The sequence below is a fragment of the Acyrthosiphon pisum genome, chromosome A3, assembly GCF_005508785.2.
Source record: "Acyrthosiphon pisum isolate AL4f chromosome A3, pea_aphid_22Mar2018_4r6ur, whole genome shotgun sequence".
Lineage (NCBI taxonomy): Eukaryota > Metazoa > Arthropoda > Insecta > Hemiptera > Aphididae > Acyrthosiphon > Acyrthosiphon pisum.
In genome coordinates this window covers 671,167-686,773 of record NC_042496.1, presented here as the reverse complement: position 1 = coordinate 686,773, position 15,607 = coordinate 671,167, and the positions used below count along the sequence as shown (strand labels likewise).

General features: G+C 27.3%; 1 protein-coding gene and 1 non-coding gene across 2 annotated transcripts in view; one reads left to right on the top strand and one right to left on the bottom strand.

Moving 5' to 3' along the window:
* The window catches only part of LOC100166270 (bumetanide-sensitive sodium-(potassium)-chloride cotransporter-like), a 17,752-nt gene extending 5,114 nt beyond the window's left edge, over window positions 1-12,638 (top strand). The window contains exons 2-17 of the mRNA XM_029491553.1: window positions 645-906; window positions 3,262-3,506; window positions 3,565-3,679; window positions 3,792-3,934; window positions 3,997-4,197; window positions 4,273-4,504; window positions 6,358-6,479; window positions 6,913-7,048; window positions 7,132-7,343; window positions 7,419-7,657; window positions 7,724-7,813; window positions 8,633-8,733; window positions 8,836-8,950; window positions 11,608-11,732; window positions 11,799-11,904; window positions 11,964-12,638. Of these exons, the coding sequence (XP_029347413.1) occupies window positions 645-906; window positions 3,262-3,506; window positions 3,565-3,679; window positions 3,792-3,934; window positions 3,997-4,197; window positions 4,273-4,504; window positions 6,358-6,479; window positions 6,913-7,048; window positions 7,132-7,343; window positions 7,419-7,657; window positions 7,724-7,813; window positions 8,633-8,733; window positions 8,836-8,950; window positions 11,608-11,732; window positions 11,799-11,904; window positions 11,964-12,093 (2,574 nt within the window). The 3' untranslated portion in view covers window positions 12,094-12,638. The remainder of the gene's footprint in view (window positions 1-644; window positions 907-3,261; window positions 3,507-3,564; window positions 3,680-3,791; window positions 3,935-3,996; window positions 4,198-4,272; window positions 4,505-6,357; window positions 6,480-6,912; window positions 7,049-7,131; window positions 7,344-7,418; window positions 7,658-7,723; window positions 7,814-8,632; window positions 8,734-8,835; window positions 8,951-11,607; window positions 11,733-11,798; window positions 11,905-11,963) is intronic.
* A 2,607-nt stretch (window positions 12,639-15,245) lies between these two features.
* LOC115034518 lies at window positions 15,246-15,364 on the bottom strand. Its single transcript, XR_003839881.1, has one exon. It is a non-coding gene; the product is annotated as a 5S ribosomal RNA (ribosomal RNA).
* Between the last annotated feature and the right edge of the window lie 243 nt (window positions 15,365-15,607).

Here is a 15,607-nt window from a genome sequence, read left to right as displayed (position 1 = left end):
GTATTAAATTTTCAAGTATTTTACTTAACAAATAAAGTTTTATTGACATTTATAGAAAAAAAAACTAATAAAATTGGAAACTGAAAATGTCCCTAAACAGTTCAAAACAAATCAAAATATTTTTAAAATTTTATCATGTATAGAAAATGGAAATATTAACAACCAGTGAAAATTTAATATATCTACGGTCATTTTTTTTAAAGTTACACCAAAAACCAAAATCAATTTTCCCGAAAACAGCTTTTGCGTAAAAATTCCCGTTTTTCCTTAATTTTTCTTTTGTTTTTCACGGTGCTTTTGAAAACTATTAGAAATTTCAAATTTTGATCTCCCGAATGCACCAACTAGATTCACTTTCCCATCAAACAAGATACTGTTGAAGAAAATCGAAGCAGTTTTACTGCCCCAAACCGTGATGAGACACATAAATAAAAAAATAAAAAATATAAAAATAAAAAATAAATAAACACACATCATTGTAAAATCAATACATTCATCGTTCCACTCAGAATCTAAAACACACATCATTGTTAATAAAATACGTTCCCCTAAGAATCTAATCGTAAAAAATGTTTATAAAATTGTACCTCTTAGGTATATGATATTTTATTAATTTTCAATATTGTGTCTTATTATATTTAAAGATTCAATCGTTCAATGAATTATACCATGAAGAAGTAAACAAAATAGAGGTGAACCCAGGAATAAAACTGGGATGGGTCAAAGGCGTGTTGATCCCATGTCTACTCAGCATCAAGGGCGTGTTGATTTTCTGGCGGCTGCCGTGGATTATAGCACAAGCCGGAATTTTTCATTTAATCATTTTTATTTTTATCGCACTGTTTATTATTTTAGTCACCACTTTTTCAATGTCTGCGATCAGCACAAATGGAAAACTACCAGGAGGTATTATTTTATATTCAATAACTGCAATTAAAAATATTATACATCTAATTGAAACTACATTGGTATGATATACCTCTATGGTACCTAATATCGTGTACAACTCGATTTATTAAAAAACAATATCAGCATAATTGATAAATTAAAATTATTATATTCATAGTTGATATATATTTATAGTTTCTATACTTATTTACCTAAAAAAATTCAGTCAAACTTCAAGTATCGAATAATAAAATTATGCTTATTTGGATGCCATCACAACAGTATTATAGCCCAGACAGCATTTTGTAATAATAATATTATAATAGTATTAAAATAACGTTATACTAATATTATTCGTTATTATAATGTTATAATAATATTAATAAACAAAAAATTGCTGTCTGGGAGGTACCTAATAATAATGTCAAAACCATAAATAGGATGAAAAATATTTTTATATCATAAAATGTAGAATTCATTAGGTTTATCTTTGACAACAACTTAGATACATTCCTAATTTTAATAAAAATTGATTTGGGCATTTGTTTGTAAATATCTGCGAACTAGTGTTCACAATTCACATAGGTATGCGTCTATAGCACAAATAATTATTAAGAATTATCACTGATAATTATAAATCTTTTATTTCTTACCGAAAAATGTAGGTAGGTATTATCTCCATCAATAAAAATTTCGAAAAATAAAATATAAATCCATATTCACTTACATGTTACATATAGGCACATATGGTTAAATATGTTATATTTGGAAATTTGGAGTAGAAAATTCTGTAATTAAGATGAAATGTTGTATTGAAAAACTAGGAATTGGTTAAGGGGGATGTGGGGGGGCTGCGTTGAATAATTTTGCACTTGGAACGCAGTTTATAAATTGTTGGATTGAGCTCCTCTACTTAATAATTCCCAATTCGAGCACTGAACTTAACTATAGTTCCTCTTCCTCTATTTATAAATTAACTGAGTTGCTTAATTAGTTATATTTTTCATGTAATTATCAACTAATTTAACGAATTTGTAAAAACACTACAGTAAATATTTTTATAAATAAATAATAACTAAAGTAGTGAGACAAAAAAGTAACGTATAAGATTTTTTTTTTTTTAGTAACAGTGACTTCTTAGTTATCAGTCACCTTTTTCTAACTTAGATGGTAGGTATATTTATATATTAATCGACTGAATTATAATCTAATTAAGATGACGCCACAGATGTGTTGTCTCCGTTTTACAAGTGTAAATAGGTAAATGTACGATACCAAATTTACGCTCAGCGGATCACGTTCAGCTCCGTTAGTTTAAACATAAGACTGATTAGAGTGAATCGACCTATTAGAAACTTGGTGGTAAGAACAATGTCTATGTTCGAATGTTGGTTTTTCACGATTATTCATTTTATAAGTGAGTTATGAGCATTTCTAATTTATTCTATATTGTATACGCAAAACTTACTGAAAAATTGAAATATCGCAAAAACTAACATACGAACACAGATAATGTTATTACTATTAAGTTTTATATTAGGTCCATTCACTCTAATTTTTAAATAACTAACTGAGTTAAACATGATCTGCTGAGTATAAATTTGCTTAGTTACGCAATTGTACTACGGAGACAACACATGCGCGTGTGGCGTCCTTTGAAGTTATTATATTTAACTTTGTGAAAAACCTACATTTAGAAACGAAATTTAACTATTTTTTGTTTATATTCTTACTTTAGCTAGATAGGAATAGTCTCTAACTTGCCCAGGCTTGATTATAGCTAGAACAGATTAAGTTGAAAAGTTGAAAAAATAAGCCCTAATATTTTTTTTTTAATATTTTATTTTTTTTAAAATTAAATTCATTTTTAAAATCAATAATTATTAATATGGTAATTTTAATGAACTATAGTCTATCGCTAGGTACCTAATGATGTTTACTTTCTGGATTTTTTTATTGTGGACCATAAAACTTCTGCAGAAACCCATTATAAAAGTATAGGGAGCATAATTGTGACTTTTCTATTGGTATTCGTTCAAAACAGATCTCCTGTGTTGGCTTAGACTTACCATATTTTACACTCAAGAAACTGCTGTAAGAACCGAAAAATATCTTAATAATTACTAACACCCATGCATTCAGCATTATATAAGTAACACAATGTTGTAAAACCAATGTTCATCAATCACCTTCATTTTTTTAGTATACCAAAAAGCTTAAAAATATAATTCCATTGATGTCAATTTATACGTATTAAAAATATATAATCGAAATATTTCCTTTACTTTCGTCTCCTTTCTCTTTTTCTAATAAAAATATACTTTTGAGTCCGATAAATTTATTAAACTATTAATTATTATTTTATTTATGCAGGGGGTCTTTATTTCATTATTTCCCGATCAATTGGTCCGGAAATTGGAGCGTCAATTGGTATCCTATTAGCATTTGCTAATATAATTTCTGCAGCAATGAACACAATTGGATTTTGTTTATCTTTAAGATCATTTCTAAGATCTAAAGGGTTATATATAATAAATTCAAATTACAAAGAATTTGGAGTAGTATTTATAATAATTATGAATATACTTTGTTGTATTAGCATGGATAAAGAAGAAGAAGTCTGTATAAAAATACTTTTCACAAATTATTAAAATTGTTATAAGCTTTTTATTTCAGATACAACATTCTCTTCTGATACTCATAATTGTTGGTATTTTTAACGTAATTATTAGCTCAATTAACGGCCCACAAACTCCTTCAGCAGAGGCATCAGGATTCACTGGATTGAACAGTAATATATTTCACTACCTACTATATTTATTAATTATTATTCACATTTAACATGAGTGTAATATTAATATAAATATTAATAAATAATAGTATTAATTCACATTACATTCCAGTGAAAACCTTCGAACAAAACTGGCATTCAGACTATAGGACTATAAACAACGTTGAGCATTCTTGTTTTACAATTTTCGGAGTTTTCTTTTCATCTGTAACTGGTATTGTACACGCTGGAGTAAAACTATCTGGGAATCTGAAAGTACACAAAATAATATTGATTCGATAAGTGATCAATTGATCATAAACTCAATATTTTTTTAGAATTCTACTTCTTCAATACCAAAAGGAACATTATTATCAATTTTCATTACTATAACTATATATATTGTATTAATAGTATTACTTGGATCGGTTCAATTAAGAGAAGCGAGCGGCAATGTAACCGAATTTCAAAATGGATCTTTTTTAAATTGTTCGATAGAAATTAAAAATTGCACCAAAGGATTGTATAAAGACATAAATGTAAATGTATCATAAATATAATTAATGTACATCTGTTCTACATGTAAATTAATGTTAATATTTTGATGTTTTTAGGTGATGCAGTCGATTTCGTTGTGGCCGAATACTATATATTTCGGTTGTTTTGGAACTACTATTAGTAGTGCTTTAACCTCATTAATGTCCATTCCAAAGTTGTTACAAAGACTGGGACAAGATGATGTTCATCCGATTTTAAAATTTTTATCAAAAGGTTATGGGAAAAGGAATGAACCCTATCGTGCAAAAGTTTTTGTCGTGATTGTGTCGTCAATGTTAGTTTTTAGAGGTATTAAAGGATAGTTTACGTTATATTTACGTTATTAGTCTATAGGCGTAATTATACCTAATTAAAAGTAGGGCTGGGGCTTCAGTCCAAGCATTTTTATAATAAGTAAACTAAGTAGGGAACTCTAACTCCTCCCCACATTACATTACATTAATTATTCATAAATGTAAATCAATTAATATTTTTTTTTACTATTATAGCGTGTGTATAATAGGTACAAATCATAAAAGAGTGTAATGAGGAGATAAATATTAAATTATTAAAATATGTTATTTTACAAATTCAAGTTTTAAATTTTTTATTTTATTAGTGAAAGTTAAAGAATTTATATGGGTAGCATAATAATAATACACTAGTCATTATAGCTTAAGCCTCTGCTCACTGAGTATTGTACATTTTTTTTTAATGTTTCAATAGCTATAATAGACAACTAGAATAATTAGTAGAATCGATGCATTACTAAAAATGTTCTTTCACTAGACACTGAACTTTTTGGAACAGAAAGTGATAAATTTGGAAAAATAGATTTTTGAACAATATACATTTTGGACGTTTTAAATTACCCTGTTGATTGTCAAATGATAATATAAATAAATGATTACTAATTGATTGTTTAATCAACATTACCTAGGTACTGATTTTAGTTCAATTACATTTATTTTATATTCATTTGAGCCTGAAAACATAAGAAAACAAAATTTGATTAATTTATTATAATAATGATTATTGATTAAATTTCAAGAGAAACTAGTATTTTATCAAACTTAAAAATATTTTACATTTATATCAAACTATAAATATAGTATTAATGTGACAAGTAATAAATAGTGTTGTTAATAGGTAAATAAAATTGTCTTTAAAATATTTTATCGGTACTAGAGAAAAATATTTTTCTAATACGAATATATGACTCGTATTTAAAACCATAAGACACCACAATCCTAGGTAACACCCATACTACTCGTGGTATATACAGTATACCAAGGCTGGGCATTAACGAGTTAAAAATTAAAATTAAGTTAAGACGTTAAGTTAATTAACTCGTTACATTTTTTTTTCAAATTAACTTTTAACTTAATAAGTTACTTTTTTTCAAGATTAACGTGTTAACTTCAAGTTAATTTTATTTCAAAAATATCTAAATTAAGTTAATTTTCGTCCGAAGAATAACGCAAATTTTTGATTGTGTTTTTACTTTGATGTATCATTTTAAATTTACCCAGTAATTTTCTTGAACGTAAAGAAAAACTATCTAATTAACCATATAATATGACTGGAATTTTTTATTTTTGCAAATTAGCATGTTTTAACTTTACACTAAGTTAAGTTACTTTTTTTTCAAAGTTAACTTTTAACTTAAAGAGTTAACGAAAAATAATAAGATTAATTCTTAACTTAACTTAACTTAATTACTTTAAAATAACTTAACTTAACAAGTTAAAAAACATCGTTAACCTGCCCAGCCTTACAGTATACACCAATATGGCTCTGTTATATATTATTATACCTATGTAGGTACCTACTATTAAATAGTAAATTATTTTGAAAAAATTACTTTAATAATTACATGATAATAACTAGGTAGATACTTAGTTGATTAAATAATTTAAACATATAACTCAGTATGATATAGGGTAACAGTGTTACAATTAAAATCGTTACCAAGTACCAACCCTAAATATTAGATATACTATATTATTTTAAACTATTTATGTCTCAATGTGAATTACAACAAATTATGTAGTGAATTTAATGTCATTATCTATATTTGGCAAAAATAATTAATCGATATTGTTTACTTCTAAAAACTCAAATCATACATTAATGCAATTTTTTAACATGATTTTTACTAGGTGACTTCGATGAAATTGCCTCATTGATGTCAGCCGTTTATTTATCTGCATACGCCATGTTAAACTTGTGTACATTTCATGTTGCATATTTTAAGCCTTTGGGTTGGAGGCCAACATACAAGGTACCTACTCATCAGTAAATAATATATACAATATACTATATACATACATATATTTTTTATAAGATTTCTACAAGAAGTTATTGTATAGCTCAACAATTACAGATTATAATTCTACAGAATAAACAGGATAGAAAGATAAATTATTGACAAGTTATAGTAGTTATTATTGACTATGGAATAATTTGAGCGGTGAATGGTGAGAAGAGATATAATATTAGATGTTAGGTCGGATAGGAATTTGGTAATTCTGATTCAATGTTCAGATTCTTGAGCAAACTATCAGGCCTAACACCTAGTAAGTGCCAGAATCGTTATTTGCCTGATGAGAGAGGAGAGACTCAGGAAATATTCTGTACATGGTTATAAATAGTTAAGGTTAACTACCTACATTCATTTTTTATTATAATAAAATATTAATTAATTATGTTTTTAGTTTTATAACAAATGGTTAAGTCTTGCCGTAGGTATTATCTGCATTTTGATAATGATATCATTTAATGCAAAAATGTCAGCAATTGTTGGTTGTACTGTATGTGTTTTATACATACTTACTAGTAGAAAAAATGAAGGTTTGTTAAATTACTAATATAATGAACTTAACTAATTAACTATTCAATATTTCTATTAATTAAAATATTATATTTAAATAAAGTGAAAAATTGGGGATCTTCTAAGCAAGCACATCAAATAAAAACCCTTATAAGAAACGTGTACAAGGCCAATACAATTCAATACCATATCAAGAACTATTTACCAAATATAATTGTGTTTTCTGGAAACCCTGAGTCAAGAAAAAAGTTAGTTTCTTTAGCTCATTTGATTACTAAGAATAATGGTGTACAAATGTGTGTCAATATTAAAAAGGTTAGCAAAAAAAATAATGATAAAATGTGCAACAGTTTCATATATTAAAATTATGAATATATTACATTTTTAAAGACATCGCTTACACTAAGGCAAAAGAAAATATTCCTTGCCAGAGGAATCCAATGGTTAAGAAATTCTGGAATCAAATCCCTATATGTTGTCATTGATAGCATAGAATTGGATATTGCCACTCATATGATATATAGCTGTGGACATGGACAATTGAGACCAAATATAGCAATGGTTGGATACAAGTCCAATTGGTTAAATTGCCCTTATCAAGATATTCAGACTTATTTAAATATATTCAAGTATGTGTAATTTAAAATATTTTACATTAAATTACTTATAAATTATAATGCGTATTTCCTTATTAGTGTGGCAAATATGAATGACATGTCGACAATCATGGTTCGTGTGTCATCAACCGAAAGAGATGATCGGAATTTAATAATTCAAGATTTTAAGTAGGTACTTCAAAAATGAAAAAATTCTGTACAAAACGCAATCCAATCAAAATATTAGAAATCAACAAAAGTATAAATAACTTATGTTATTATTTATTTTAAAATTGTATTGGTTTTAGGTAAGTTTGGAACACCTAAAATCACCGTTATTTCTGTCCGTCCGTTCGTTATTTACCTACCAGTATGTACCATAGATTTTAAGACAGAGATATGCCATAGCATAGGAGTTTTCACTTTTCAGTGGCTAGAAATATGGTCTCAGCCGCTATTTTCGCTGTATCCATTTACATTGCGTTTAATAAAGTTATTTCATTTATTTAAGTTTCTATAGACTATACATAATGTTTTTTTATATAGTTAATTGTTAAAAAAATATGTTTAAAGTCGTGAGCATAACACGACCACGCGGTGGCGACCTTTTAAAACTTATTAATAGGGATGGGCGGATACCTCTTTTTACGATATCCGATATTCCGATATATGCAACCAATAAAAAAAACCGATACCCGATATATTTGAAAACCAACATTTTCAGCATAAACAATGAACCGATATTAAAATATCACCGATACTATCAACCGAAATACTATTATCATTTTACATTTAACTATTACAATTTATAATCAATGCTATTATGCTGATAGATTTGGTTTTTTTTTTTGGTATCGGTTCAAATATCGGTTTAAAAAAAAAACCGATACCGATAAACCCGAAATCACCAATATCGGCCGATATCGAGTATCGGCGCATCCCTACTTATTAATTATAGCATGATTATTGATTAGCATAATAGCATGTAATATAGGAAAATCATTGCAGGATGGCTGATTGCTTTTTAAAAATAAATAACGAGGAATTTTCATTCGAGAAGATGAAACGAAATGGGACAGTAGATGTGTGGTGGTTGTACAACGATGGAGGTTGGTAACTATATTAAATAAGTACTTCTGTTCAAAGTAAATTATCTTATATATCTAAATAACTTATTGGAAATAATAAATATGTTTTCAAATTGTATTTAGGTTTATCGTTAATCATTGCATATATATTGAAACAAAGTAATACGTGGAAGAATTGTAAATTTCGAATTTTTGGAGTGACAAACAGACTTGATTGTTTGTCTGAAGAAAAACACAAGTAAAAACTATAATTTCACGAAAAATGTATTACATTAAAAAATATCGAAATAGTAATTATAGTAGGTATTTATTTATTATGCTTGCTCCAGTTCCAATAGAGATAGATTGTTTTTATAGTACGAAGTACTTATTGTATTTTAGTTTTTAATAGTTTTTAATTACACAAAACAATTTATTAATCCCTTGTTTTCTTGAATATGCCTCAGTAATTTGGAGTCTATCGTTACCTACTCATATTAACATTCCTAATAATGTTCAATTTAAATGTTTAAAAAGAATTGCCTGTATGAACAACCAACCCATTTCTAAAGAATCTATTATGCCGGTTCAAAATGTAGTAACCATAGGGCATAGACTCTCTCCTAGTTCCTACTAAGGCGTTAGTTATTTGATATTATGTTCGTATACGATTTATTAAATTATAATATTATATGTCCTACGAGCTTTTAGCTCAAGTCAATTTCCGTATTCCCTCCTACTATTCGAGATCATGATCTCAAGATTTTTTTGCTATCCTATTCTTTAAGTCCAAATCAGGCACCTAATGATTCCTTTTTTGTTAGAGCTCTGAAACTAGCTAATATTTAGTCTCCACTGCATTAGATTTTTAAATACAACTCGTAATACTTTTAGATGTAAGTAAATTATATTAAAAAAAAAAAAACATTATAGTTTTAAATTGTAATTAATCCTTGTCAATAAGTGTCTTCTTTAATATTTGTATACACTTTACATATATTTCTTTGTATTCTTCTTTATTTTTTTTTTTATTTTTTTTTCTTTGCGAAGATTAATTATTACCTCTCAACTATCAATTTATACACTTATAGCCTATAAGTATAGGTATACTTTTTAATACTATTTAGTGCTGTACATTTATTCTCTAAATTTGTTTTATTTTATACATAATTGGTCATTTATATCACATTCAGTACCGTAAAAGGTTATTTTTGAATTTTTTTTGTATACAATTTTTAAATGTAATATTGACAATAAACATCATAGGTATGCACAGGGATAATGGATAAGGGATCAAAACTTAATAAACTGAGACTTATATAGATTTAATTATTTACACTGAATTATTGGAACTTTGAAATAAAACTCAAGACCGCATATAAAAATATGACCGGATAGGAGGATGATTTTCTTTTTTCCTACATTTATTTTACATTTTTGTATCATAAGCAATGACTAAAAAATTGTTTTAAAATACCTAATTTACTAGGCTGGAGTACTCAATTTTTACACTAACTCAAAAGTTTATAGGGGACTGTCAGGTTTTTCTACAAGTGTGTTCACTAGTAGGTATCGCAGATATAATTACTTGTAATAGTTAATATAAATTTATATACCTAAGCTACTTAAGGTACCTATACATTTCTTTTTAATATTCCAGTTATATATATTTTTCTTTCCAAGTAACAACAATGCAAGCTGTTTTGGAAAATTATACGTTATGGTTAACCGGTGAAACCCAAAAGCGCATATCAACCTTTTTTTCCGATAACTCAAAAGCGCAAAAATAAATGTTATTACCTACCTGATACATTATTTTATTTTTAATTGAAATTCGAGTGAAATTTTTCAATCGTATACTGTGTCCGGTTTTCGCTAAAATTAAAATTAAAAGTCTTCAAAAATGTATTATTAAAATGTAATTTACATTAACTTACACAAAAGGGCTGAGCCACCTTCGGACGAGCCAAAGACTACCAATGGTCCAGAATCATATCACAGGCATTTGAAGGTTCAATTTTATAACCTCCCACCCATATATTTATAGTTTTATTAAAATGATTAAAGATCTAGAAATTTATTTAAAATTACAGTCAAACGGTCGAAAAACTACGTACGCAAATCTTAGGTCATCAAAAACTTGGACTTTCTATAAAGAAAAAAAAATTACCAGATTGGAATACTTAAAGACAATGGGCTTCAAATTTAAAATTTAATTTTAAAGTACCTACTCATTATTATATTAGGTAGTTTAATATATTTATTTATTTATTCATAATACTTTTTAACTAATTTAAAATAATACTCAAAATTCTAATATTTATTTTTTACTGATTTTCTGATTTTTTTAGCTAATTTCAATACCACTGTAAATGCTTAATTAATTATTAATAATAACTACGATTTTAATAAAATACATTTTTTTTTATAAAATTGATTTGCGCTTATGGGTTATTAAAAAGGTAATTCTGTTTTGCACTTATGGGTTATTTATTTTTGTGCTTTTAGGTTGCGTTTGGGTCATATTTTGCGTTTATAGGTTACAGCCGGTTAAACTTACCAAGTCCATAAAATAATAATATTAAATTGAACATGACCTTTTGTGATATGAATGATATGATATAGTCCAGGGGTGACAAACCTTTCTTAACCGTGTGTCAAATAAAAATGTTAGTTGGATTTTATTAGCTTTGCGTGTCAACTAATTTGATGACCCTTTTTTTGAACTTAAAAAATTCCTTCATCCATAGCTTGAACGATAAAAATACAAGTTGGGTGTGTCACTAAAATAGCGTGCGCGTGTCATAGGTTCGCCATCTCTGAATTATAGTCTATCAGATAGACTATTTTCTATAAGTAGTTAGATAAAAAGCCACAAACAAAATACAAATTTAAAAATACACATTTTTTTTCTAGATTAAAACAATTGTTAGCACTGTATCGAATTAATTTCGACTACTTGGATATCATTTTAGCAAACACCACTGGTCTTACAACAATGACATATTTCAATTCTTTATTGGAACGCATGGCTCCCAATGGTAACATTGTGTGTTAATTATCTGTACAAAAATTACTTTTTACAAGAACTTGAATTTATTTTCCAGAGAATCAATTTGATGATTGCAGCTCTCAGACAGAACATATTGCTGAAACGTTGTTTTTAAGAGACTTAATTGAATTGCATTCATTTAATTCCGATCTAATCATCTTGTAAGTATAGTAAAGTTTATTTTTATGTGAAAGATTGATTTTAAATAAAACATTTTTAGAACGACTCCAAAAAATAACGAGGAAATCAATATATTATTCATGTGTTGGATAGAAACGATTTCTAGAGGGTTACCGCCGTGTATTATAATCAATGGGAGTACAGAGCCAGTTCTTACTGTCAATGCTTAAGCCATAAATATATATAATACGCATACATTGTACTTTATTTATGTATACATTCACACACTCTTGAATTTCCTTTCAAATTAATGTAGGTAGGAAGTTATTTTTTTTCTTGGATCTAGATTGAACTGAGAACATAAAGTTTCCAATCTCTGATTTCAAACGCAAAAAAAATTTGTAATTGGTATTTTTACTATTTTACCTATTACTTAAATAGACATGATTTCTTAAACTCGAAAAAATACTGTAAGATTTGCATTTCTCTGAAACGACTAAATCAAAAATACTATAAATTAAACATCGCAGAGAAGTTTAATGGGCTCCTGACCTCAAGCATTTAACCTAACTCTATCTATAGGACTTTAGTAGACCAACGCTTCGGGCTTCCGAATACACCTGCAAGAAATTAACATTTTAGATAAAGTAATTATATTCATAAACATTGTTCCACATAACCAGTTATTTCACTTATTTACTCATTAAAATAAAACATTTTATTTTGATGACCATTACGGAATTCTATATTTTAAAACTAAAAATTTGGTGTCGAAAATCGATTTTGCGTAAAAAATCCTGTTTTTCCTTAATTTATTTTTTGTTTTTTTACCTCCCTTTGCACCAACTATATTCACTTTCTGATCTAACAAGACACTGAAGTGGAAAATCGAAGCATTATTTCAAGTACTTACCGTGTACACAGACATAAATAAAAAAAAATTAAACACACAATATGTTTTATATTATATATAATTTATATTTTTTCAGTATTGTTCTAATGATTAATTTCCAAGAATGTTTGATGTCGTTTTGTGGTCCCACTGCAGGCCACAATTGTATAGTCGATAAAATTATAACACAAGCATTGTGAAGAAGAATACCTACCCATAAAATAAATGTCTGGTTTTATTAAGCTAGCTATATTATATATTTTGAGTATGCAGTGAGAAAAAATGTGTATATTTTATTATAAAGGTGTTTTATACCCATTAATTTATTTACCAAGTGTAAATACCACTGTACACTGGTATCCACAATATAAAATAAATACATTAAAAGTATACCTAGTTCCTCAACATGTGGCCTGGTAATGACTTGAATAGCCTTCAAACATTTTGTCACCAACAAAAAAAAAAGTTTAAATGACCCTCCTGAATTACTATCTATACTTGTTTAACAACATACCTACCTATACTTTATTAACTGATTATTGCAAGTATAATTTTAATAATGATTAGAATTACCTACCTACGACCTATCTATATGTATATAACATTTGTAATATCTTAAATTATTTTCTTTTTCTCATTTTTGATTTAACTTTAATAGCACTTTTACTTTTTAAAGATTTCTGCATGTGACGTAGACTAATGCACTGTTAAATATGTTTATCTTATTCGTTCTTTCTATTGATTAAATTATATATATTTATAATCACTCATATCATTATCTTTTTTTTACTCACTAATAATATCTTTACACAAAAATATGTATACCTACTAATGTTTTTTACTCATTTTGTAAAATTAAATATAATGTATGAACGGTTCGGAAGTGTACAATAATAATACTCGCACCCAAACACCAACTTCGTTATTTTACTCCACTAACACCTATGTCTTAAAAATATAGAGAACTAGCTGTGTGTGCGTGGTGGTGAAATGGTAAACGGAAAAAAAGTCCCTGATAAAAAAGTCCCCGGAAAAAAAGTACCTGTTTCATTAAGGCCTAATAGTCTTTAAGAAATAAAGTTAGGATGGTATTCAATTGCGTTAAATTACAAAATAAATATTATTTTTACTTTATCTAATAGTTACATACCTATATGGGCGAAAAAACCATTACTTATCTGTACAAACGGTATCTTACTATTATAAAAATAACACGTTTGTCGATCGATAAAATTGAAGATATTGATATGTTTTGCGTTATTAGTCTGTATCGAACGGTTGTACCTAATTGTCGTTTTGTGCTCCGTGATCAATAATGGAAATATTAAAATCAAAAGTTGCTTTAAAAGGTTATATCATATAACTTATATGTATACAAAACACAAAGAATGTAAGCATTTTATTCGGTGGAAATGCGTGAAAAGCAGTTCATTTAAGTGTCCAGCTATATTAAAATCATCATTAAGCAAAAAAAAATCTTAAGTGCTCATGCGTCTGATCAAAGTGCTATTGAAGCCGTAAAATCTAAAATTAAAATAAAAGAAATTGCTTAAGTTTCTGGTTCTACGCCTATAGTAAAATTTTCAATGAAGTAATGAACTCAGTACCTAAACAAGTTTTAATGAAAATGCCTACAGAAGAATCAATAAAACGAACAACCCGAATGCAAAGAAGTGGAAATAACCCTGTCGAGCCAACAGATATTAATGATTTAGTTATTGAAAAACGTCCATCCATGTACATGCGTATCAAAGTGTCCGTTTCCGTTTAATAAAATAAATTATAATGTGACAAAACAAAAACGGTTTTAATTCTTAATACAGTCCACTAAAAATCAACGGCAACAAAGCTAGTGCAGTAGGTTGTATTAACTTTTACCGAAAACATTACGTTTGAAAACGTTATCGTAATATAAAATACGTTAAAAGTTAAATGTACTACCCACAAATAATATTTTTAAATTACAAAAATTTTTTACATTACTTATTCTCATAAGTTATGAAATGCCTTTTTATTTAAATTAAATGCCTTTTTTTGCCTTTTTTTACATTTTAAATGCTTTTTTTATTGATTATATTGCCTTCAAATCCGAACCCTACTCATAACTCATAAGTAATAGGTAACTTATATAGTTATATATGTGTGTGTGTGGTGTGTGTTTGAGTTATCTTAGACAGAAATAAACAATTTTATGATCTTACAAAATTCCAATGCAATGTACGTGTATAATAATCTTAATACGTGTATTTATTTTTAAGGAGCAAAAGTTAGCTAATATAACTGTATAATTTCAAAGTTAATGTAATATATCGATTTTATATTAATATTGGATATAATATATAGATATACAATTGAAATTGTAAAGAACCTAAAATTTAAAATTATAATTACATTATTGGGCATAATTATTATAATTTGGGCAGTAAAAAATCGTTCGTGGTTCATTAAAACTTATTATTATGAATGTTTGACAAAAATATAGCAAAAAAATGCCAACGGCACGTAGTGTTCCCAAGCGGTCACCCATCCAAGTACTAACGACGCCCGACGTTGTTTAACTTCAGTGATCGGACGAGAACTGGTGTATTCAACGTGGTATGGTCGTTGGCGTAAGATGCTGAGCATTTTATATTATTTAGATATAAATTAGGATAAAGACTCAGTTATTTTAATTTATCGACATCATTGTTGCAATCAATAATAAATCAATCATTAATATCTTAAATCGTGATTGGGATCAATATTATTGAATAGTGTAAATAGTAAAATATACTCCATATTATGAATTTATTTTATTTGATAATTTAAATATGGCGATATGCTTTTAGTATTTTGTTAAAATGTGAACTTTA